Here is a 26,400-nt window from a genome sequence, read left to right as displayed (position 1 = left end):
CTTTCATATACATATTAGCATATAATTGCTCTGAAAAGTTCTGCAATAAGTATGTTTCTGCTCAACCTAGATTTATTCCCCACCCTCACCTTGACCTACTGAGATCATGAAACTTAAGAAAGAAATCATTCTAGAAACTGACTTATGACTTACTCAAAGCAACGTCTTTACAAGATACATTTTTATACTTAACTCATGCCTTATTCCATCATAAATCTCTGCCCTTGGTTTTGTCTCATTTTCTTCCACTTCACTTAATATAATCTTGTATTTTAATCCACCTTAAAACCTTTTGGAAACAAAGTATAATATAAATAATCTTTAATACTTGTTTAAAAAAAATCTGGAACACATTCCCAAATACGTTCTAGGCTACCCCATTCCCAAATGAGAAAGGGGAAAAAGCCTATTTAGGAAAAAAAGCACAGGAACAATATGACGCATGATCTGATCTTCAGTAAGTGACCAAGGCAAGGATGGCCTTAATCCATTAGGTTTGGTCACCTAGTTATCTATCCATATCTAGGTGTATACTACTTACTACTTAACAGGCCCACTCACAAGGTTAGGGGGAGCTCCAGAAAAAAAAATTTGGACTCAGGCAACAAAAATGAGTTTATAAAGTGCAGCTTAACCCAATGCCACAATTATTATGGTAGATGCTCTGCTACTTTTTCATTCGGTGAAATTTTTACTGAGTATCTTCTCAGTCCTAACTGAACTCTTTGATAAATACCAGATATGTATGAAGATGAATATGATCCTTAGGCTTGAGAAGCTAGTAGCTTACTTGAAAAGAAAACAATTATAATACACAAACAAACAAAACATACAAAATGAAATGGTCAATGTTAAAAGAGCTGATGCACAAAGCAATATTGGAAGCTTAACATAGAAGAATGAATCCTCGCAGGGTGATCAAGGAAAGTCTCAAAATAGGGTGATGATATTCTAGCCTATAAGGAGACAGTTGAGGAATAAAAATTTCTCTTCCTTCGGGGTGGAGGACAGTAGGTGAAGTTCAGAAACCACAAGTGGAATCAAGGCATTCTCTTGGCATACGTTGTCCTTATTCCAGGACTTGTGTAGCAGAAGTCACCAGAAAAAGGACCTGAAGTCAAGAAAAGATTGATTTTTCCTTAGAGTAGAATGCCAACTATTAAATGTGCAAAGAATAATGAACTTAGGAAAATCATCTACGGATGCTAAAACTACTGGATAAGTGTTTGATGAGGAACACGATATTTATATCATGGACCTTCCTACAAATTACTATTAATCTCAAAGGGAAACATGTTAACTTCATAGTGGAGAAAACCAGACGACATCATCTTAACCAAGTGATCAGTGTGAACGTCATCTATGCTGGGACAAGCTGGCATCATGTTTCTCCTGATAAAACTGAGGATATAACATCCTATCTGTGGAATTCCCGATGAATCTAATCATGAGGAAACATCAGACAAAACCAAACTGAAGAATATTCTACAAAGTAACTGATCTACACTCTTCAAATAGCAAAGTCAAGAAATACAAAGAAAGGCTGAGGACCTATTCCAGGTTAAAGAGAATTAAAAAACCATGACAGTTAAATGCAGCTAAATGCAGTGTATCTACCTGAATTTTATTGAGTACAGGTGAAAACCATAAAGAATATTATTAGCTAATTAACAATATTTGAATATGGATTGTAAATTAGATAATATTACTATAACATTAAATTTCTTGACTTTGATAATTGTATCTTAGTCATAAAAAGAAGAATCCTTAAGAAATATAGGCCTACAAATTTAAGTAAATATAAGAAACATGATAGCTCAACTTACTCTCACATGGTTAAGAAATTTTAAAAATATACACACACACAGCAGAAGGAGGGCAGAGAATCAACAACAAAGTAAATGTGGCAAAATGTAAATAAGTAGTGAGTCTAGGTAAAGAGTATACACAGGAGTTCTTTTTACTATTCTTGCAACTGTTCTGTAATTTTGAAATTATATCAAAAGAAAAGGTCACTTTAAAAAGAAAAAAGTGGCTAAAAACTACAAAAGCAACAATGTAACAGAAAAATAAACTGCTATATAGTACTTACATTCCTAATAAGTAGGAATATTCTCACATACTTTGAAAATCAGCATGACCTGAGACTAACCAACATCTTAATCCCTTTCTCTTTAAATCAAAGCATATATATTCCCAGACCTAGTCTTTGTAAGAATGTAGTAAGCAGCTATACAAGGCGATAAGGGGAGGGGAAAACAGATTATAAAAATCTGCTTTACAGTCAACTATGCCTATTCTAAATTGTGAAACTTTCTGTTATAGAATATTTTAAAAAGTAATATACAATGAAAGATATATTAGGTTGGTGCAAAAGTAATTGCAGTTTTGCCATTAAAAGTAATGGCAACTGCTTTTGCACCAACCTAATAGAAGAAATAAAAACAGAAGACACAAACTTATGTCCCATTCTTAGAATAAAAACTGAAGATTCGGTCGGGCACAGTGGCTCACGCCTATAATCCCAGCACTTTGGGAGGCCAAGGTGGGTGGATTACTTGAGGTCAGGAGTTCAAGACCAGCCTGGCCAACATGATGAAACCCCATTGCTACTAAAAATACAAAAAATCAGCTAGGCATGGTGGCACGTGCCTGTAATACCGGCTACTCAGGAGGCTGAGGCAGGAGAACCGCTTGAACCCAGGAGACGGAGGTTCCAGTGAGCTGAGATCGCACCACTGCACTCTAGTCTGGGCAACAAGAGTGAAACTCCATCTCAAAAAAAAAAAAAAAAAAAAAAAAAAAACCCTAAAGATTCAACTAATGAAATAGCATGTTTGGGAAGTACTAATTGGTTCACAGATCTCTTAGGAAAGGACTAACAATTTCAAAGGATAACCTGGGATTATGTATATACAAACTTCTATTGTTCATGTCCCCTTTTTGCACCAACTCATACCAAACATTTTATCTGCCCTCTTTGAAAATATATCTTGAGTGCAAAAAAGGCCAGTATTGCTCAAGAAACTGCATACCAAAAGAAATGATTGGAGAATAAGTATCAATGAAGTGTAACCAGCAGATAATTGACTCATAGTCAATACAGAATGATAAAGTCCATCTTAGCAAACAGATTCAGAAAATATTACTATCACTGATAATATGCTGAAGGAAACTATCCACTCTCTATAATGAGGGCAATATTATGTTTGTTAAAATCAACATTTTCATTTATTTTTAATTGATGAATTTTCAAAGAACATTTTGAATGCTTTCTTATCCTGTCCTCTCCTCACTGGAGTGTCAACTTTCAGTCTTTGGCATTTTTTTATTTGTTACTAATAAAATTCTTATACTAGAGCTGTATGTGTATTTTTTAAATCCTCTATTCTAGATCTAGATTTTATACTCCTAGAGGGCAAGAACTATATTGTACTCCTCTGTAGGGTCTAGCATAATGCTTAGTATGTAGTATAAACTAATCAATAATTGTCAAATTGAATTAATGGACTAATCAGCAATGTGAACCATGTAAAACTAATCTGGGAAGACTCCACCAAAGAGTTAAAATACTAGTGTTTGCACAATCTGAAGACTGTGTATAAGAAAAGTGAAGTTGCTAAGAAAGCACTCCAGAGAGAATAATGGGGAGGCAGAGAGAGGGAATGGAGAGAGTGTGGAAAGAACAAGGGAAGATAAACAGCTTTGCTTAGATGCATCAGAGTACATAAGCACAAACATAAATGTATCACCCAACAATAAGAACAATTAAGATAACTGAGAGACATGAGTACTAGATTTGTAGAAGGTCTCAAAGCTTATGATCATGAGCTTACTTCAAGAGATTTCCTAGAAAAGTAACATAATTCAAACAGCACTGAGGACAAAGAGTTTCCTGCTGTAGAATCTAGCTTCATAGTTCCTTCCGTATAATTAGGACAACCATATGATTATCTGGGATACTTTTCAGAGTGAAAGGGAGTACTTTAATAATTGTGCCAGAACAACATAAACTAGGACTTGTCTCATGCAAATAGGAATGTATAGTCACCCTACTTACAGCCCATTTACAGTCTACCTCTGACCACCTTGATTCTTTCTCAGGGTATAGCAACAACCATTTCAAAATATATATTCACTTCTTTGCATGCTTTTTCTCCTACTTACCCAAACCAGAGAGGAAGAATATGAAAATTACCGTCTGGGAATCATAACTCTATCCAGTTTAATATTACCTACCTGACAAGATTCATCATCTAAAGTTAATTATTTGATGAACACATTCCATGCAGGAAAGAATGGTAACCTTTACCAAAAATAAAATTTCAGCTCACCGATTTAACATCAAACAACAACAACAAAAATAAAGCCAAAAGAATCGACAGAGCATACAAATTTGTTGTGAAATGCGTAGAAGCAACCTCTAAAACCTCTATTTTAGAACTCAGGCACTATGTCAGTAGTACTTATATAAATCAGAAGTAAAATAGATCTTACCTTGGGAACTCTGGGAGGACTCTGTAGAAGAGGAACTACTATCTGTATAATTCTGTGGTTCTTCTTTTCCTTCCTGAATAGATGAATTACCAGCCTCTGCTACCCTGGATGCTTGCTGTAATGTTTCTGTTACTAGTTGTCTTGTTTGTTCACTAACGACTGTCGCTTGAAAAGTCACTGGTTTGGGTTTAATAAGAACCTAGGAGAAAAGCAGAAATATACTGAGATAAAATTTTAGAACACGATTTAAAAATGCTAAACTTCTAGGTCATAAACTGATATTTTCCTGGTATGGAAAATATTCTGTAAATTATGCTTTTTAGGCACAGTATTGTTCATCAAAGAGTAATTCAATCTACAGACAAATTACAGTGTAAGCCATATACAGTGTTTTAAAGTGGTACATGCCAGACTGCAATAGCCATAATTCTGACAAGAACCTTTGTGCCTGTTTTCCTATGACTTCAGAAGTCATTTTAAAATCTGTAGACTATATAGTAAAATGATATCCACAAGCTGAGGATGGCAGAACAAAAAGACACAAGGAGTCTAGATTCCCAGTGGAATGTTTGTGCTGCAATATCAGTCCAGGACTTCCTCCCTCTGAACTTTTATTAATATAATAAAAATAAAACCCTAATCTATTTGAGCCAGTGTTCTTCAAGTTTTTTTTTATTTCTTTTTTCTTCATTAGAAACTAAATCAAATTCCTAATTGACACACCTGCAAAAAGTAAAACTTGCTTGGGACCTAAACTAATCTTTGAAGAAACCCCAGATGAATACTGATTTGACAACTATCAGAAGCAACATGGAACATGTGTTAGATCAACTCCTGGTAAAAGTAAAAAACACTGAAACAAGTGAAATGGGAGAAAATTTTCAAACTGGGCCATTCTACTTCAAAATCTGAACTCCAGGAGTTAACTTCAATTGGAGCTACGGAATAAAAACTATTAACTCATCACAATTATTTTTGTTTCTACCATATATAAGATTCTAAAATTTCTCAGACTCTATTAAGTTACCCATTTCCAAGAGTTAAGAAGGAAAACATGGTTTATATCATACTCTAGATGATGAAGCAAATGAAATTATTACAATTGAACTCCATAGGCAATTTGGACTTGTCACAAAAGCTTATATATATATATTTAAGATATGTAAAGTATTTGGCTATAATTCTGAGGAAACAGATTCTAAAAGTAAATTAGTAGTTTATAGGTAAATTCATACCTCTTATACAAATTCTAGGATGGCATTTCTCAACCAAAACTAATACTGCTTCCCTCGATATTCTCAGAAAAGCAAAATACCTACAAAATAAACAGTAGCCTAGCAACATATGATTAGATCCTGAGCCTCAAATTCCAAGGCAAATTTTCAGAAAAGTTCCCTTATCTTCTATTCGTTGAAAAATAAATACATCTCTAGCTTATCTATTGTTCAAGGGGTCAAGCAAAGCTAATTTTATAAGTAAATAAAATGCTTTTGAAGGCCATGGTAGCTTATAAAAAGTAAATATTTTTCTTTGAGTGATTCTGAATGACTATGATCCTCCCTCAACCACCCCCCTCAAATCACAAAATACACCTTCAGCAAATTGTATTCCCAGGTAATTATTTCTCCATAATCTTTGCTGATAGCACGACATAAACATTTAGATATCTTAAAGAAAGTACTGAAAAGATAAATGAAGTTTTGACGATACGTGAATAATTAACACATTCAAACGTAACTTTTAACAATCTGATTTCTTAAAGATTGCTGATCTTTTCCTTCAAATTTCTACCCAGGAATTTTAGGAATTGAAAATATTTAAGAGCCAAGAAAAATCATCATATCTTACAGCATACCTGTGTTTTCCCTTGCTGCCCATAAACAATTTTTGTTGGGATGATTTTAGCTGCTGGTTGAACTGTGGAACCTATTCCTTTTGGCTGCGTTACAATCATTTTGGTGATGGGTCTTGTAGCAGTGAGGATAGCTGGCTTTGCTCCTGTTGGCACTGTCTGAATAGTCTTTTCTCCCTAAATTGAAGTCAATGATTACATAAGAGATTTATATGCATATAAATGATAAGTCCTCTCACTGAAAAATCAGTAAGGTTTTACCAGGATGATGAAAAAGGGGCTATAGATTATGAAACAAAGTATAACGTTTCCAGGAAATCAAAAATCCTAGACTTGGTCGAAATGATCTAGAAAGTCATCTGACCAACTTTCTACCCAAAGAAGGAATTAATTATTCTCTGATGAGTGAATTTTTAAAAATTACCACATGCAAAAGTACTTATTACACTGTCCCATTCATGGAATACAAATAATAGTCAGAAAATTCTAGAAGAAGGTATAGTACACTGTTAATGCTTGTCTCTAAGAATTGGGATTATAAGTCTTATCCCCCAAATACATATTTATTTTCTAATATATTTGAAATAAATATTTGTGTAATTAGAAAATTACTGTGCAATATACCAGTAGCTAAATGTACACACATAAAATAAATCCCCTAAGTTCTACATATATGAAATTATAAGGATATATATTAGAATGTCTACATGAAAAACTATGGGCAAGCAAAATCAGCAGAAGTATTAACATTCTTTCTAAGGTTATATATTGGAAAAATTTGATGAACATATGCCATGAGGAAAGAATGTTATATATTGTTAATAATATATAAGGTTATATGTAGGAAAAAAAGATGGGAAAACTCAGTGCTTCCTATGTTTTACTATTCATATATTACTAATATCCTTTTAGTCTATTAACTAGATAGCTTATATCCATTAACTTTTCATCATTTTCTATGCTTTCATCTACTTTATTCTTAAGTACCATTTTCTGGTCACTCATGAAATCAACATCTTTTTACATGAACTTAACTAAATTAAGTTCAAATACAGGGACTTTACTAAATTATTAAAATTTTTAAAATTAAAATCCATAAACTTAAGATGGAAATGAAAAGATCTGAGAATGTGCACCTCATCAGTTTTCCTTAATTTTTAGCCAGCATCATCTAAATATGTGCCTATCTAAACTTAGCAGCCAGTAAACACAAAGCACCCAGGTGAGCTGGCTAAAAAGCAATCACTGTGAATTAGAGCTAAATATAATTACAAAAATCACAAGTTTAACTATCTGTTGTAATTATTTAAGGGAAACATGAAGCATCTGCCAATGGTGTTATTACTTATTTCAACACATGCATACTCTTCACAGCGCCATCTCTGGAAAGAGCTCTAGTTCATTTGCCAAGAGCCACTAGTTTGCAAGTGAGCATACCTATCTATTAAATAGCTCAATGGACCCTGTCCGAGTATGATGAGCCATTCAAGCCAAACAAAACCAACTAGCGGCCTGTTTTTCAAAAAAGCTCTTCTGATGTGTGTTGTGGGCATGCACAGGTGAGCAAGTGGTGAGTAGAGGTGAATGTGCCTATTTGGTCTTTGGCAGGGGTGGCAGGGGCAGAGTCTTGCTCTGTCACCCAGGCTGAAGTACAGTGGCAAGATCTTGGCTCACTGCAACCTCTGCCTCCCGGGCTCAAGTGATCCTTCACCTCAGCCTCCCAAGTAGCTGGGATAACAGGCATGCACCTCCATGCTAATTTTTGTAATTTTGTAAAGATGGGGTTTCACCATGTTGCTCAGGCTGGTCTCAAACTCCTGGGCTCAAGTGATCCACCTGCCTTGGCCTCCCAAATTGCTGGAATTACAGGCATAAGCCTCCACACCCAGCCCAGAAAATGGTCTTATATGTTGATTTGCTTGTTTCACTAGCACTGCCTGTGTCAAACAGTTGTTATCAGAGATATCTAACAGCTATGAATCATACATGACTCTCAGATCTTTGTGACCACAGGGCCTAGAATACAAAGCAGCCCCTCTTACATATCAAGTTCTTTGAAACTGCAAACCACATTACAAAGGGTTCTGAAAAACTGAATTCTAATCCTGCTTTACTTTTGGCTTACTATGTAAATTCAGGCTAGGAACAATCTGTTTTCCCACACATTGAAAAAATCTAATGCTGGACCCCTACCAATGAAGCTTTTATGAGATCTACTTAAGTGAAGTATAGCATTCCATGTTCTAGTGAAGTCAGACAAGGTAGGGACACTAACAAGCCAAAACAGTTAAGTACCAAGAATAACAAGAAGAAGAAGAAAATCAATGATTGAGGATGTCTTATGTGCCAGGCCCTATTCTAAGCACTTTCACAATAGCTACCAGTTACTAAACAACCTCCTTGGTAAATATCATCAACCCCAATGTACAAATGAGGAAATTAAGAATGAGAGAGGTTGAACATGTCACCCAAGGTCAAACAACTACAATATAAAGAAACAAAGCCCTGGTTTGTCAAACTCCAAACCTTCTACCAACTGCCTTCAGAACTATAAATAAATCTGTTATTTCTTTGATTTTTTTTTTTTTTTTTTTTTTGAGGCAAGGTCTCATTCTGTTGCCCAGTCTGGAGTGCAGTGGCATGATCATGGCTCATAGCAGCCTCAAACTCCTGGGCTCAAGTGATCCTCCTACCTTAGCCTCCCAAGTAGCTGGGACTACAGGTGCATGCTACTACACCTGGTTAATTTTTTAAATAAATTTTTGTAGAGGTGGGGGTCTTGCTTTGTTGCCAAGGCTGGTCTTCAATTCCTGGGCGAAAGCGATTCTCCCACCTCAGCCTCCCAACCAGCTGGGATTACAGGCATGTGCCACCACATCCAGCCTGATTTCATTTTTTAATAGCTCAAAGAGGTAAAAATGAAAAAAAAAAAAAAATGAAAGTAACAAATTCCTACCAATTAGTCTTAATCCCACATATTTCTCTTTGCCCACCCTAAGCCAAATACTAGGTCAGTATCTATTGACCATAAGCTGGAATAAAACAGTGCTCCAACAGAAATCCCCCTACAGTTAAGCCAATGGAATTCTCTTTTTGGACAAAGCTAAGCATCTAAATCATGGTCACAAGCAACTTAGCTATCAGCAAGTATGAGCAACATGCTTTAGAAATTACTGTGAAAAATGGTATCAGTTGGTGGTGCTTTAACAGTTATTATATCACAGCAGTAGTAAATCAAGCCATTCTGGCTATTGCGGGGTTCTCAAGTCCTTGTGCAAATATTTATATAGCTGGTCTTTAAACCCTCTGTGAATTGCTAAATCTGCAGTTGAAGCTCTTACTTACTCCAGCATTTAGCAACGTTGTGACAACATTTTTGCCCGGGAGGCCTTGAATGGTCGTTCCTTTTCCTGTAGTCTTTTGCACAACAATCACATTGGGCTTGGAAGTCATTGGGATTGTAGTGATTTTGGTAGTTGTTCCTTAGAAAAGGGGGAAGAAAAGGAGGCCTGAGTTAAGGACTAGAGACACTTGGTTATTTCTATTTATATTATACACAATTAGTACATATAGTAAATGTCATTCCTAGATGACATGAAAGCTGTCATGACGATGAAAATGAAGGCTTGGAATAGTAAGTTATAAGTCATACCAGAATGAAAGAATATTAAGAATTGACTCTTAAAGCAGTCATCTTTTTAGAATCTGAGAACCTATACACAAAACTCAGAATCAAAAAACATCAGTTTCACCATCAATATTCTTTGACTAGTTAAAAGAAACAAATCAGAATCTCTATTCTATGACATATATTTCCCCCAGACCCAGTATTATATCTGTGACTGAAGTGATGGGAAAACCCTTCAAAAAAGAACATGAAGTAAATACTTAAATTTACATAATACTAGGTTCTAGAAAAAATTTATGAAAAGAAATAAGCCATTATTTTTCTGTGATTAAAAAAGACAAAGTAGGCCAGGCATGGTTGGCTCACGCTCATAATGCCAGCACTTTGAGAGGCCGAGATGGGCGGATCACCAGAGGTCAGGAGTTCAAGATCAGCCTGTCCAACCTGGTGAAACTCTGTCTCTACTAAAAATAAAAATAAAAAACTAGCTGGGGGTGGTGGTGGGCACCTGTAATCCCAGCTACTTGGAAGGCTGAGGCAGAAGAATTGCTTGAACCTGGGAGGTGGAGGTTGCAGTGAGCCCAGATCGTGCCACTGCACTCCATCCTGGGCTACAGAGTGAGACTCAATCTCAAAACAAACAAACAAAAAAGACAAAGTAAACGATATACAAAACAAGTCACAGATTCACTGTATGCTTCTGTAATCTGCAGCACTCTGCAGAGTGTGAGGATAAAACTCTAATTTACATATATAAACTTATATTGTCAATTATTAAAATCTATCTAATAGGTCTATACCTACTGATCCAAACATATTATTACTTTGCCCTCTCCCACACATCCTTCCATAATTGGCTTCTCTTCTACCTATCAAATCTACCTTCCAACCTTCAGATGTAAATTCTGGTGCAAATCTTTGATTTATTCCTTGTCGTCTTCTCTTTTTCAAAAAATTTTATTTTTATTTTTATTTTTTTAAGGCAAGGTCTTGCTCTGTCACCCAGACGGGAGTTGAATGAAGCAACCACAGCTCATTGCAGCCTTGACCTTCCGAGCTCAGGTGGTCCTCCCACCTTACTCTTTGATTTTTTGTAGAGACGTGGTCTCACTATGTTGCCCTGGCTGATCTCAAACTCTTAGGCTCAAGTGATCCTCCTGCCTCAGCTTCACAAAGTGTTGGGACCATAGGTGTGAGCCACTGTGCCTGGACTCTTTTTTTTTTTTTTTTTAAGAGAGACGGGGTCTCACTCTGTTACCCAGGCTGGAGTGCAGTGGCATGATCATATCTACTGCAGGCTTCAACTCTCGGGCTCACACAATCCTCCCATCTCCGCCTCTTAGGTACCTAGGACTTCAGGTATGTGCCATCATGCCTGGCTAATTTCTGTATTTTTTGGTAGAGATGGGGTCTTACTACATTGCCCAGGTTGGTCTTGAACTCCTGGCCTCAAGTGATCCTCCTGTTTCAGCCTCCCAAATTGTTGGAATTACAGGCATGAGCCAGCAGGCTTGGCCTATTTCCCCATCTTAACTCCCTATACCTCTCAACAAGATGAAAGCCCCTTAATCTCCACACTGTACCTTTTTATGATTCCTCAGTGCTTAGGACAGTGGATGACAATTACATTCTTAAAAAACTAAATTTATCATGCCAAGAACCTGGAACATGTCAACTGGTTAAACTCCCTAATTTCCCGTTTCGTCCCCAGTTCTAACTTTCCCTCATGTTTCAAAATCCTATTAATACATAATCTGTCCCTTAATCTACCATCTTAATCTAATTAGCATGTACTCCAGAGTACACACCATAAACTTTAATCTAACAAGTAACTTCTTCATTATGGCTTCCCGTTACCTACCACACAAAGCCCAAACTCCTCTGCCTAGCTTTCCAGGCTTTGTCAGACCTTAATTTTTAGAATTAACTAACGTACACCTCTCCTTTAATGTGCTGGTTTCCACATTGGTCTTTGAGTATACAAATTCCAATGCTACTTTTGCTCCTGTAATTTCCTCTGCTTATGAAAAGAGGCATGTCGAGTTCTTCTTCTACAGGCCTATATATCATCTATCAAATGACTAAGCACAGAATTATTACTTAATAAAAACATGAGTAATATGTCTTCAAAAAATAAACACAATTTTATTATTTTCCACTGGAAAACCTTAATATTCCTTACTTAAATTTTTTAAACAAAGTTACACTAAGAATAAGAATATTCTAGCTATATGTTAATTTTGGCAATACTGCTACAAAAAATGTCTTTATAATATACTTGCCATTATATAATGTTTCATTAGTCCAAGGTAACATGCTCTGAGGTTACATAAAAGAGCATTTTAACCTATGAACTAGCTTCACAACTTTTTCCATTTATTTGTAGTCTCTAAATAGTCAGCTGTTAAGAATTTCAAAAACCAAGCTGCCCATGATTCACTTATACTAACTTTAACTCTTAATTAACTTTAATCCCTCACATGTGATTAACTCTATAGACCTTTTTGACACGGTTTCATACAGACCTCTTTTGACATGATTTACTATGTTTTTGACTTTATGCTAAAGTACAAGGGCCACTTTTTGACAAAACTTGCTTAACAAATGAATTATATTTTTACCTACTAAAATGTCTAATCCCTTCCATTACAGAAGTTTTTCAATTTATATGATAGTTGCAAACCAAGTCCACAAGCTTAACAAAATGTGGTGGGCGGGGTGGCAAATGCCAGAAAATAGAAGAAAAAGGAATAGCATAAGGAAAAGCAAGTCTAACATTATATTAAAATAGAATATAATTTATAATTGATACAATGATCAATTATAAATGTCTGAAATTCCAGTGAACATGTTTCTATATTAGGGGATACCTACATTATATTGAAGAAGTATCATTCATTACAAAAAAGTCACCTTCTGTGCTTTCACAGTAGACTGCCGTTCCCATGTTACAAAAGAATTATACAAGTTCACTTGCTTAGCATTCTTTAGGGCAGATAATAAAACTCATGCATATATTCCTCTGTATCACAACACATAGCAGAGTATCTGGCTTGTAGCGTATCAGAAGGACCCACTTATATAGTCTTCACTTATAAAACAATCGAGATATAATGGGTGCAAATAACTGTAAATCTCATTTGGATAATAATCAACTATGATATTGATGCATTTCAGGCATTCTTATTTTTAAAAAAGATTCCTGTAAAAGTTTGGGCATTATAATAGGTAGGCTTAAAGAAGAACACAAATTTATTGGCTCAGATTTTACTATTCTATTTACAGATTCTAAAATTACCTGATAATCTTGGTCTCTTAGGTGAGGTTTTATGTTGCTTTGCTCAAAGAATGAACGAATGAAAAAGTGCAAAAATAACAGCTTCTTTCCTGGACACCGTACTAAAGATCAGTAGAATTAAAGTTTTGCTATTGTCACAGGTTCTCATAATGTCCCCAGAACCAAGGTAGTGAGTTCAACTCTGAAGAATCCAATATAATTATTCATCTAACCCTCAACAAAGCTCACAAAAAAAGTACAAATCTGATAATCTAATATATAAACATGTAAATAAATATTTGATTCTATAAAATATGAATTGGCCAGGCGCAGTGACTGACGCCTATAATACCAGCACTTTGGGAGCCCGAGGCAGGTGGATCACTGGAGGTCAGGAGTTTGAGATCATCCTGGCCAACACGGTGAAACCCTGTCTCTGCTAAAAATACAAAAATTAGCCGAGCGTGGTGGCAGGCGCCTGTAATCCCAGCTACTCAGGAGGCTAAGGCAGGAGAATTGCTTGAACCCGGGAGGCAGGGGTTGCAGTGAGCAGAGATCACACCACTACATACATTCCAACCTAGGTGACAGAGCAGGATTCCGTCTCAAAAAAAAAAAAAAAAAGATATGAATCAACTCTAAAGATAGTCATGGATTCCATTTAACTGTTTGTTCTAATAAAAAGAACAAAGTGATGTTTCTAGAAAGTACTCTGGAAGCATTAAATTGCATCCTAGGATATTTATACAGAGGAAGTAAGAATTCCACAAAATAATTTATGTATAATAATGTTCATCATAGAATTATTTATAATGCCACACACACACACCCACGCACACACACACAAGACAGCCTGTAAGCAACCTAAAACTTGCTACAATAAGAAAATGGTTAATATGAGGAGGGGTGTCAAAATACATTTACTAGCATGGGAAAATAACATTACTATAGGAAACAAGGATAAAATCTGACTATATTGGATCCCAATTTAAAAAAAATATATACACACACACACATTTATACAAATAAATAAATAGAAAAATGAATAAAAAGAAATATACCTAAATTTTAACACAGTCCTATGGATAGTAAAAATCATAGGTTTTTAATTTTCCTTGAACCTTGCTGTAGTTTCCAAATTCCCCCACAATGAGAGGGAAAGTGTCTTTTTTTAAGTCTTCTATTCTTATAGCTAGATGTGTGAGTGTATTTTAAGAAAAGAGCCAGACACAGTGGCTCATGCCTGTAATCCCAGCACCTTGGGAGGCCAAGGTGGGCAAATCGCTTGAGCTCAGGAGTCTGAGACCAGTCAGGGTGACATGCAAAACCCTGTCTCTAGAAAAAATACAAAAATTAGCCAAGCATGGTGGTGTGGGCCTGTAGTCTTAGCTACCTGGGAGGCTGAGGTATCAGGATTGCTTGAGCCCAGGAGGCTGACGCTGTAATGAGCCAATCACACCACTGCACCCTGGCCCGGGCAACACAGTGAGACTTTGTCTTAAAAAAAAAAAAAAAAAAAACAAAAAAAACAAAAAGGAAAGTACTTCTTTTTTGTTTGGGGGAGATGGGACCCTAGAAAAAGCACCTGCTCATGGATGAAGACAGAAAACTGTGTAAATTCATTCAACCAGGCTTATCAATAAACAGGCAATGAAATGCTTACAATAAACAGTTTACTATAAACAGGCAATGAAAGATTTTAAAACTAACCTATAATCCCAGTATCATAGATCAACAATAATATTATAAAATAAGAAAACTGTCTTTATAGAGAACAGTGAGATGTAACACAGGATCAGTTTAGAGCAACCAGAAGAAGAGAAGTTCTTTGGAATAAAAGTGTCAGTGAAGCAGAGATAGAGACGTAATGAGCACCATGCAATGAATAAAGTTGTTTAAACTGTATGCCAAGTATATCCTGTAATGCTGGAAAAGTCTCTACTCATGTACACTCATGCACTTGAAGTAGCAACTAACCATGAATGGTTTTATAATTCAATAGAAAGATGGATAACACGTTATACCTGTATAAGATACATAAATTTCAAATGACATCTCTGCTTTTAGGAAAATGTGCTTGCTTGTATTGCTCTAACCAGGTACAAAGCAGCTACATTATGAATTAGGTCTGAAAATAGAGGACTTGTGACATATAAACATTCCTTCAAGCTATATGAAACTACAAATTCACGTATAAGTACAGAAAAATCCTTAAGGTCATAAAAAACTACCTACCAATGAAATACATGATCCCTTTTTCACAAATGTTTGAGTAAGTGCTTTATACTATGTAAAGATACTGTCAAGTAATACATTATAATTTAAGTTTTAACTGTTATTTAAAATATCCTCTTAAAACCTGGAGTACGATGATTCTTTCCCTACCGGTTTCACTCTCCTCAGTCTGGCAAACATTGGATTTTCTCACTTACATTTAAAAGTAGAGCCAAAATTAACAGCTTTAAATATAGCACTTTATGCCAATACCATGCTCTACTTTGCTTTTTTATTTTTTAACTCCCTGAGTTATCAGCAACATCAAATTACTGCCAGGAACTTCAATCCCTTGACTTTAAAATGTTAGAACAACTCACCTGGGGCATACAAAATATGACTCGTCTACAAAAATGTTAGACAATTAAAGTCTACAGTCTTGCTTAATCAGAGATTATTTACATCATTTTAATTAAAAATAATAATCGATGAAAACAGATGCCATGTTAACATTCCACATTAGGGTTCACAACCCAAGAACTGCAGAGATTAATGAGCCAATAAAAACCAGGTATGGTTTCCATATACCAATAAATAGGCAGACGGTTGGCTTTCACTATTAAAGTAAAATATTTCTGAAAAGCAAAGTTAATATAAATGGCAAAAAGTAAATAAACTATTCAAATATTTTTATTTTTAATAAACTAAAGTGACATTAGTAATTGAAATTATGAGATATGTTCCCAAAAACATATTTAGAACAAATAATAATTCTTCCACTTTCTAACTCTAATTGGTCTTGGACAGGTCAATTTGCTCTCTCTAAACCCAAATCTATCTTCCTTTGTAAATTTAGCACAACAGCAACCACCTCAGAGTTGTTTTGGGGTCTGAATGGGTTGACAAATAGGAGAATACTTTGCAAATGAAAAATCTCTATGCATATATAAACTATAATCTTTCCACTCTGACTAAAAGCAACTAAAGGTTCTTTCCATTTTAAAACTATCAAAAGCTTTATATGTGAATATTGAATATTAAAACTAAAAACTATATTTAATCATGAAACATAAGGACTAAAACAAAGCTTTAGATTTCTAAGCAAAACACTGAGATCAAATACAATCCTTCAATGAAACAAGTTCTTTATTTTTCTCTCAATGAAGGCCACCTATACCTTTAACATATTTCAGATATACCTACCAGAAACTATATTACTGCTAATTATCTTGCCCCCCAAGGTAGCTAATGATTTGGGTACTACTGTAATGATGCTACCACTCGTAGTTTTCACATAGGTTGCAGCTCCAGGGGTTGCCGCCATCCGACCAATGGATGGGCTCACTGTTGGCCGAGTATAGGTTGCTTGTGTGCCTATAGAAAGGGAAAAGCCAAAAGAAAAAGTTGTCATTGCTTATAGAACAACGATAACTAATACAGTTTAACTGTAATTCAATATAATCTATATTGCTATAACTTGAAAATGGAATTTCAAGGTGTCAAGACATTAATTTATAATTTTACAGCCAGTTTTCAACACATATAGCAAGTACTACAGCCAAGTCAATTTAATTTTACACATAAAATTTTGTGATGTGTTGCATCAAATTACTAACCCAAGAAAAAGTAGAGTTAACTCTGTTCCCTTCTTCCACTACCCTTCTTCTACTAGTTTTATGCCAAAAGAAACGAATTTAATCATCTTTCCTGCCAGAGTATTTTGGATATTTCTGTCATAGATTTTAAGGTCTCTGCATCTGTTTTATGCTGTCTTAGTGCCAAACCCAATGTTGGCATTGAGCAAATAAGGCAGTATTGTTTGTCTAAAATTTTACAAACTTTCATTGCTTTGTAATCTGCTACCCTCTAAATACACATCCATCTTTTAAAGGGTTGGTTATTCTATCATTTTAGTAAAGATTAAAGTTAAAGCTGCCTAGAGTTGCCAGGAATGTTTCTCTTTAGCCTAAAATTTTCTCTATTTACATATTTCCTCAACTTTAGACCTGTTAGACTATTTTTCTTCATGTGTCTCAAAAGATTTTATATCCTTCCCCACTATTTCTAACACTTTTTTCTTTTCTCCAAACAGGAATTAAAAGCTAACTACATGAGTCTGTTGTAGTTTCTCACAAATCCAGTAACTCAGAAAGGCTATTCCTAAATTAAGCATCAATGCCTTAGGGAGAATGAAAAAAAAAAAAAATGACTAAGATAACATCATCTTCACTTGAAGAAATTTCTTTCATTATATGATAATCAAATTCATGGACCACTTTGATAGCCATTTTCAACACTCACCTCCTCCCCCGCAAAAAATGGTTTTACCAAGTTATTTACCTTTGAAAAATACAACCATTACCCAAAAAGGGAGAACGGGAAGAACAACAAGGAGAATTAGTTTAGATTGGTTATAAGCATACATCTGAATGGAAAAAAAAAACAAACCTCACAAAACTAGTGCAAAGTAAATATGCTATATGGATACATAGTTTTAATTTGGCAAATTACATCTGGAAAAAATTCAAATTAAGTTTTTGTTTAAAAAAAGAAACACTTGGCCGGGCGCGGTGGCTCACGCCTGTAATCCCAGCACTTTGGGAGGCCGAGGCGGGCGGATCACAAGGTCAGGAGATCGAGACCACGGTGAAACCTCATCTCTACTAAAAATACAAAAAATTAGCCGGGCGCGGTTGTGGGCGCCTGTAGTCCCAGCTACTTGGGAGGCTGAGGCAGGAGAATGGCGGGAACCCGGGAGGCGGAGCTTGCAGTGAGCTGAGATCCGGCCACTGCACTCCAGCCTGGGCGACAGAGCGAGACTCCGTCTCAAAAAAAAAAAAAAAAAAAGAAACACTTATTATAACACAGACACATAAACATAGACAATTTATTATTTTTCACTACTTTTCCATAACATGAGGAATCACATATGCATAACACTGTTATCTATTTAGAAAAGTTTAGGGGAAGTATGATAAAGTTAATACTAAAGAATAATAGTGTTTAAAAGCACAGGCTTTACATAGAGACAGAAAGCAGAATGGTGATGCCAGGGATTGGAGAAAGTGGGGAAATGAAGCATTATTGTTGAATGAGTACAAGAGTTTCAGTTTCGGAAGATGAAAATGTTTTGTAGATAGATGGTGCTGATGGTTATACAACAATGTGAATGTACTTAATGCCAATGAACTATATATTTGAAAATGGTAAATTTCATGTTATATATATTTTACTGCAATTTAAAAAACAAAAGCAAGCACAGGTTTTGGAGTTAAACTGGTTCAAACCCTAGTTCTGCCTATTTTTGGCTATGTTACCTTAGGCAAGTTGCTGAAAATGGAGATGATAAAGCCTAAAGGAGACTAAGTGCAATGTTTGTAAAGACCTTTACACACTGGCCAATAAATGACAGCTTATAAGCTTGAGACAGGTATCATTTTACACTATTTAAATTCTGTCATCTAAATACTAGCCATCCTCAAAACGTTTGGTTAAAGAGCCATACATTTAAAATAACAGTAATGGCTAATTATAATATTAATAGTGACAACTATTGAGCACTATGCTGGGGACTTTCTACATACCTGATTTCATTTAGTACTTATAATAACCTTATGGTATAGGGATTATTATCCCATTTCAATAAACAGGAGAAAAAACAAAAACGAATAAACAAAGAAAAATATTTAGAGGGATTAAGTAATCTGCTCAAGGCCACATTTTAGATAGTGTTACTATCCAAAATGTTCAACACTCACTTCCTCCAGCATATGCTGGTTGCTTGCCTATCAGAGCACAATGCCATTCTGTGCTTCCCTCAGTCTCAGCAATGCTTAGTAAACCGTAACGTAACATATACGCTTCTCAACTTCATCAGAGTGAAATCCTTGTGGGTTGGGTCAATTTCATTCAACAAATCCTGACTGAGCACCTACTTACAGACTAGCTCTGTATATATGGTAAATAAAATGGAGATGGTCCCTTACCCTCATAGAGCTTATGGTTCAATAAAAGGAACAACATTAAACAAACCAACATTCAACTAGATAGGTAAGAAATTATGGGAAGTGCTATAAACGAAAAGAACAAAGGATCATCAGAAAGAATAACAAAAGAAAGTTAACATCAGGGTGGTAGGGGTGTAAGAATCAAGAAAGGCCTCTTTGAAAAACTGTCTCATAAATCTCTGTATCCCAAGTGTCAAGTATATTGCTGGCATAGAGAAACAATTTGATGAATGTATGATGAATAAATGAACTGATGCTCAAGAGAACTTACCAGTAGGAGTGGTTACCAGTTTAGTTGTCATAATTGCACCATTACTGCTAACCACCATAATAGGAGAATTGCTACTGGTGGGTAGAGTTGCTGTCACCGGTTTGGGTAAGATTTTACTTGGTTGAACCTGTTGTGTGATGATTTTAACACCTTTGAAAGAAGAAAGATAAATCTCAGCACAAATTATTTTTAAATACATGTCCCTTATACCAACCCAAGAGGGCAGCAGTCACACACATTTACTCAGTCTTGCCTAAGGAGAAGTTTTTTTTAATACTGATGAAACTAAACTTTTATTCCTCAAATTCCTATCTTTCTTAGTTTATTTCTCATTTCAGAAATGCAACTAAAACACTTACATTAACAAAGTTCATAAAGAAAAACAAATATTTTGTCTATGATTGTATTATATAAGAGCTTTCAAACCAAATTATCCACTGGACTTGAACTTTACAGGCAAATAATCCTTTCCATACCAATACTTAGGATGGAAGGACTAGTGTAAGAGGTCAAAAACAAAAGGTAATGTGCTTTTATGTATCCCCAACTTCGCCAAAATATTTGTACAACTCCTTAAACTTACATAAAAGCTGTTGAAAAATATAAAGACAAAGAACATTTTTGTTTGAAATTTTTAATTGCCTTCTTTTAAAATAATTTTTAATAGCTTACTTTGTCAAATACAGGATACAAAAAAAGATACATTATTTTTCTACCTATACAAAAAATGTGTGGACAAGAACTTGAAGGTGATAGGCAAAAATAAAATTAAAGTGCTACGGTGGTGATTTTTTTTTTTTTAATTTTCTAAATTTTTCATTATGCCATAATTGTTACATTGACTTTCCAAACATAAACATTCCTTTAACCTTTTTTTCATTTAGAAAAAAAAAAGTGTAGCTTGCTGCCAGCATTCATTTAATTTTATATAAACACACTCTCTGAGGCTGAAACAAATCTGAGTGATTTTCAATATGAAAATAAAATATAAAAACTGTTTTTGAGAACTATGTTAACATCACACATAGGAATGCTAGCTTCTAGGATTTGACATTTTCTGCAACTGAGAATTACTATATTTTGTAAATGGAAATACCACTACTAAAAACAGAATGCTATAAATAGAATAATGTCTTTTGTTTCCAAAGTCAATATAACAGAGCAATGCAAAAATAATAATCAAAGCAAGATATTTCGTGGCAAAGTTATCTTGGAGTAAATGCTACAGCTGCAAGCGCCACCAGCAAGTATTCTTGGGGTAAATGAGAAAGGGGTTAAAAGAAAATTTCCTATGCCAACTATAAAGTTAAATTGGTAGCTAATGAAGGAAATTTTTGGTAACACTCTTTCCCCACTACTATCTTCACTGAAATAATTCATGAGTTAAAATATGTTATTATAGACAACTAAAAATTATATTACTTTTTGAGATGGTGATTTAGGTTAAGACATTAGGAAGCAACCAGATCTATTTATTTAATAGCATTAAATAATTTTACATTTCTTGTAGCCAACAAAGTTGTTACAATTATGACATCTAAGTATATAATTAGACAAGTTACATAATCTCTGTGACTCAGTCTCCTCCTCCATAAAATAATGATTCTATTAGTATATACCTCATAGGGCTGTTGTTAAGATTAAATAAATCACACCTGTAAAGTGCATAATGAACAGAAAAATTCAGTAAATAATTATTATGGAAAATTTAAAAATCTGATTATAATAAATCTTAAGCACTGAGGTTTGTGGGGGGAATAATTTCTAGTATTTATTTCATTAGTGAATTACAGTAATTATTATTATTATTATTTGGAGATGGAGTCTCACTCTGTCCCCAGGCGGGAGTACAGTGGTGCAATCTCAGCTCACTGCAACCTCCACCTCTGGGTTTAAGTGATTCTCCTGCCTCAGCCTCCCGAGTAGCTGGGATTACAGGCGCCCGCCACCACGCCCGGCTAATTGTTTTGTATTTTTAGTAGAGACAGGGTTTCACCATGTTGGCTAGGCTGGTTTTAAACTCCTGACCTCAAGTGGCCTACTGGCCTTGGTCTCCCAAAGGGATTACAGGCGTGAGCCACCAGACCCGGCCAGAATTAAGTAATTCTTAAAGCACATATAAAAAGAAGCTTCTAAAGAAATAACCACACAGAGAAAAAAATTAAGATAATCATAAAATGACTTTGCTCAATTATATGCAAATAAGTTTAAAATCTGAATTAAATAGGTAATTTTCTAGGAAAGTATTACTTATCAATATTGACCCCAGAAAAGAGAAAAAACGTAGACAAATTTCCACAGATAAAAATTTCAGGAGCTGTGCCCCCTTGCCAAAAAGTAGCAGGCCCAGATAGTTGCATTGCAGAATTCTACAGTCCTTTTAAAGGAAGTAATTCCAATGTACTTAAAGTCATTCCAAATACTGATATCTGGCATGGCGGCATGAGCTCCGCTGGCCCCCTAACCCAGTGAAACTGGTAAAAATTATAAAACAACCACCATTGAAAGGCTCCAGAAATGGTGCCAAGGGCAAATAGTAAATGCAAAAAACATCTACTCAAGAAAAACTCAAAAAATTCATTGAGAAAGGCAAGATCTGTGGTATTTAAACCAAGACCATTTCCTCCTTCCCTACTACTAGCTCAGCAAGGGGGACATTCCATTCCAGATGGCCGCAGTGAAGAACTCAGGGTTCCTTCTCTGCCAGCTGCCAGTTGAAAGGTTTTCTTCTCAGGAAAAACCAGACTTCAGATTATATCATCCTGCCCTCAGCTACCCACTGCTAAGGCTAAGTTCTGGGCAAGAGAAGTACGGATGTGAGAGCTCTCTTATTCTGCCCAGCCCCCAGTTTGGGGACAAGGCTCTATCTTGGGCACAGTACCACTGAGTATATTAAAGTACTGATAGCTCTTGCTCTGGCTTGTAAAGCAGTGACTCCACCACCAAGCAAGGCAAGCTATGAGGACCTCAGGCTGCTCCCCAACCCCTCACTCCCACTCAGTGAACACTCAGTGCCTAAAGCAGGGGTCTGTGAGAGAAGTCTGCCACTTACCCCACCCCAGATTCCAGAGTCCTGGCTCAGAGACTTTGCTAAAGGATAGAAATAATTCATAAAACAGATAGCTCCTAATCTCTTCCCAAAGGAACTAACTCCATTTATATCAGAGCATGGAGAAGTTCAAGACCAAGGGCATTCTCAAGAACAGTGAAGGAAGTGGTGCAAGGCAACCAGAAAGAGATTCACGGATGTCATGAACATATAGTCTAGACTGCAGACAGTTTATAGGGAAGAAGCAGATAATATAAAAGCTGGGAAGAGCTTTCGTGAGGTTAGAAGAAATATCAAAAATGAACCCCAGAAACTATTCCTTCAAAGGAGTCAAAATTTGGATTACAGAGTAATGCATGCTCCAAAGCTTTCTGAAAACAACAGAGCAATCAGCCAGCAGTTAATAGAGTTTAACAGCTGGGTGTGGTCAAGGAAAGAACAGAAAAAAGCCAAACTAACACCACTGTCATCCCAAAGTGACTGTAAGTATACCCAGAGCAGTGCCTCCTTGAGGAGTAATATCAGATGCTTAAATGAAGGAGCACAGGTTGGAGAGGGAATAAAAAGACTTCACTAAAATAACTGATCCCATCACTAAACAAATAACTAGGCAAATAACAATAACAAATCCCAGGTGAGGGGAGACCAGTACCCAGGTACTGCATGGTCATCCCTCAGTATCCATGGAAGATTACTTCCAGGACCCTGCTGATACTCAAATCTGTGGATGTTCCAGTCCTTTATAAAAAATGGTGTAGTATTTGTGAAACCTATGCACACCCTCCTGCATACTTTAAATCATCTCTAGATTACTTACAATACCTAATACAATATAAAAGCTATGTAGCTGTTATACTATATTGTTTCTGTATTTGCATTATTTTTTACTGTTGTATTATTATTTTTGTTGTCTTTTTCCTAAATATTTTTGATCCATGGTTGCTTGAATCTGAAGATGTAGAAGTTACAGATACAGAGGGCTGTATGTATATTATCTAAAATGTACAATTTCTAACAAAGACATAAGGAGGTAGGTAAAGAAACAGGAAATATTACCCATGCCTTAGAAAAAACAAACAATAGAAACTATATGAGCAACCAGATGTCTGACTTAACTGAAAAATACTTTGAAAGAGCCATTACAAATATGTTCACAGAACTAAAGAAAAACATGATTATAGAAGTAAAAATGGCTATGAGGACAATATTACATCAAATAAAGATCAATAAAGAGATAGAAATTATTTTTTAAAAAGAGCCAAACAGAAAATCTGGAGGTTAAAAGTAAAGTCACTGAACTAAAAAATGCACTAGAGGGGTTCACATGTAGATCTGAACTGGCAGAAGAAAGAATTCACAAATCTGAAAAACGATCAATAGAGGTTTATGTGAGCTAAAGAACAAAGAGAAGAAAGAATGAAGAAAAATTAACAGAGCTTCAGAGAAATGTGGGACATTAAATACACCAACATACATATAATGGAAGTACCAGAGGTGGGAAGAGAGAAAAAAAGAAATATTCAAAGAAATAACAGCTGAAAACTTTCCAAATGTATTGAAAAGCAGTAATATACATGTTTAAGAAGCTCAACAAATTACAAATAAGATAAACACAAAGATCATAAACAGATATATGTCAGTAAAAATGCTGAAATTCAAAGACAAAAAGAAAATCTTACATAGCAAGAGAAAAACAACATACCACTTACAAGGGAATTGCAATAAAGTTATGTAAGAGCTGACTTCCCAGAGGAAACAATGAAGCCAGCAGGCAGTTGGATAACACATTTGAAGTGAAAAAACAAAAACAAAAAAACCCCACCAACGAAGAATCCTATATTCAGCAAAGCTAGCTTTCAAAAATGAAGAAAGACTTTACCAAATAAACAAATCTGTGAGAATGTGTTGCTAGCAGACCCACCTTACATGAGACACTAAAAGAAATTCTATGAATAGAAAGAATAAGGAAAAAGACAGTGATGTCTGCTCTTGACACTTCAATATTATACCAGAGGTTCAAGTCAGAGAAAATGGGCAAAAGAAAGAAAGAAAAAAAGCATCCAGATCGAAACAGAAGAAACTCTACCCCATTAAAAGATGACATGATCCTTTATATTATTTAAAAAAAAAAAAAGCATCCAGATTGAAACAGAAGAAACTCTACTCCATTTACAGATGACATGATCCTTTATACTATTAAAAAAAAAAAAAAAGCATCCAGATTGAAAAAGAAGAAACTCTACCCCTATTTGCAGATGACATGACCCTTTATTTAAAAAACAACAACAACAACAACAACAACAACAACAACAAGGAATCCACTAAAAGATATTAGAACTAACAAATGAGACATGAGTTTGGAGAGGCTGCAGAATACAAAGTCAACACACAAAAATCTATAAATTAGCAATATATAATCTAAAAAGTTAAATTAACAATTGCATTCATAATAGCACCAAAAGAACAAAATAGGAGTAAATTTAACAAAAGAAATACAAAATGTATACTCTGAAAACTACAAAACATTGAAAGAAATTAAAGATCTAAATAGGAAAGCATACCAGGCTCACAGATCAGAAGATTTAACATTGTTAAGATGACAATACTCCTCAAATTAATCTATAGATTCAATGCAACCTATATCAGAATCTCAGTTGACTTCTTCCTAGAAATTGACAAGCTAACTCCAAAATTCATATGGAATTTCAAGAGACTCAGGATAACCAAAACAATCTTTAAAAAAAAAGAATTAAAAATCATAGGCGGGAGCCCCAGCACGGTGGCTCCTGCCTGTAATTCCAGCACTTTGAGGGGCTGAGGCAGGTGGACCACCTGAGGTCAGGAGTTCGAGACCAGACTGGCCAACATGGTGAAACCGTCTCTACTAAAAATACAAAAATTAGCTGGCCATGGTGGTACGCGGCTGTAATCCTAGCTACTCAGGAGGCTGTGGCAGAATCGCTTGTACCCGAGAGGCAGAGGTTGCGGTGAGCCAAGATCGCACCGCTGCACTCTAGCCTGGGTGACAGAGCGAGACTCAGTCTCAAAAAAAAAAAGGAAGAAGGAGAGGACTCAAATGCTTCCTGATTTCAAAATTTACTACAAACCAATGGTAATCAAAACAGTATGGTACTGGCATAAGACATGTAGATCAATGGAACAAAATTGAAAGGCCAGAAATAAAACCATACAACTGCTTTTTGACAAAGATGCCAAGATCATTCAATGGGGGAAAAATAGTCCTTTAAAAAAATTCTGTTGGGACAAATGAAGAGATATGTGCAAAGGAATGAAGTGAGAGAGACCCTTACATCACACATATACAAAATTAACTCAAATGAATCAAACATTTACACTTAGAGGTAAAACTACCAAACTCTTAGGAAAAAACTTAGGGTAAATCTCTAACATGCTGGATTTGGCAAAGGATTCTTGGATATAACAATAAAAGCATGAGCAGCAAAAAGGAAATAGAAAAGTTAGATATCAAAAATTGCAGTATTTAATTTAATTTATTTATTTGAGACGGAGTCTTGCTCTGTCACCCAGGCTAGAGTGTAGTGGCGCAGTCTTGGCTCAGTGCAACTTCTGCCTCCTGGGTTCAA

At 35.5% G+C, this 26,400-nt stretch overlaps 1 protein-coding gene across 5 annotated transcripts in view; it reads right to left on the bottom strand.

Moving 5' to 3' along the window:
- The window catches only part of EMSY (EMSY, BRCA2 interacting transcriptional repressor), a 105,219-nt gene that overhangs the window by 19,885 nt on the left and 58,934 nt on the right, over nucleotides 1–26,400 (bottom strand). For all 5 annotated transcript variants that reach the window (XM_025357886.1, XM_025357888.1, XM_025357887.1 and 2 more), the window contains 5 exons: nucleotides 19,747–19,896; nucleotides 16,672–16,842; nucleotides 9,695–9,831; nucleotides 6,353–6,526; nucleotides 4,498–4,696 (listed from right to left, as the gene is read on the bottom strand). In XM_025357886.1, the coding sequence (XP_025213671.1) occupies nucleotides 4,498–4,696; nucleotides 6,353–6,526; nucleotides 9,695–9,831; nucleotides 16,672–16,842; nucleotides 19,747–19,896 (831 nt within the window). The remainder of the gene's footprint in view (nucleotides 1–4,497; nucleotides 4,697–6,352; nucleotides 6,527–9,694; nucleotides 9,832–16,671; nucleotides 16,843–19,746; nucleotides 19,897–26,400) is intronic.

Source organism: Theropithecus gelada, chromosome 14 (genome assembly GCF_003255815.1).
Source record: "Theropithecus gelada isolate Dixy chromosome 14, Tgel_1.0, whole genome shotgun sequence".
NCBI classification, from domain to species: Eukaryota; Metazoa; Chordata; class Mammalia; order Primates; family Cercopithecidae; genus Theropithecus; species Theropithecus gelada.
The sequence above is the reverse complement of the archived record's forward strand: the minus strand, read 5'-3'. Positions and strand labels throughout refer to the sequence as shown.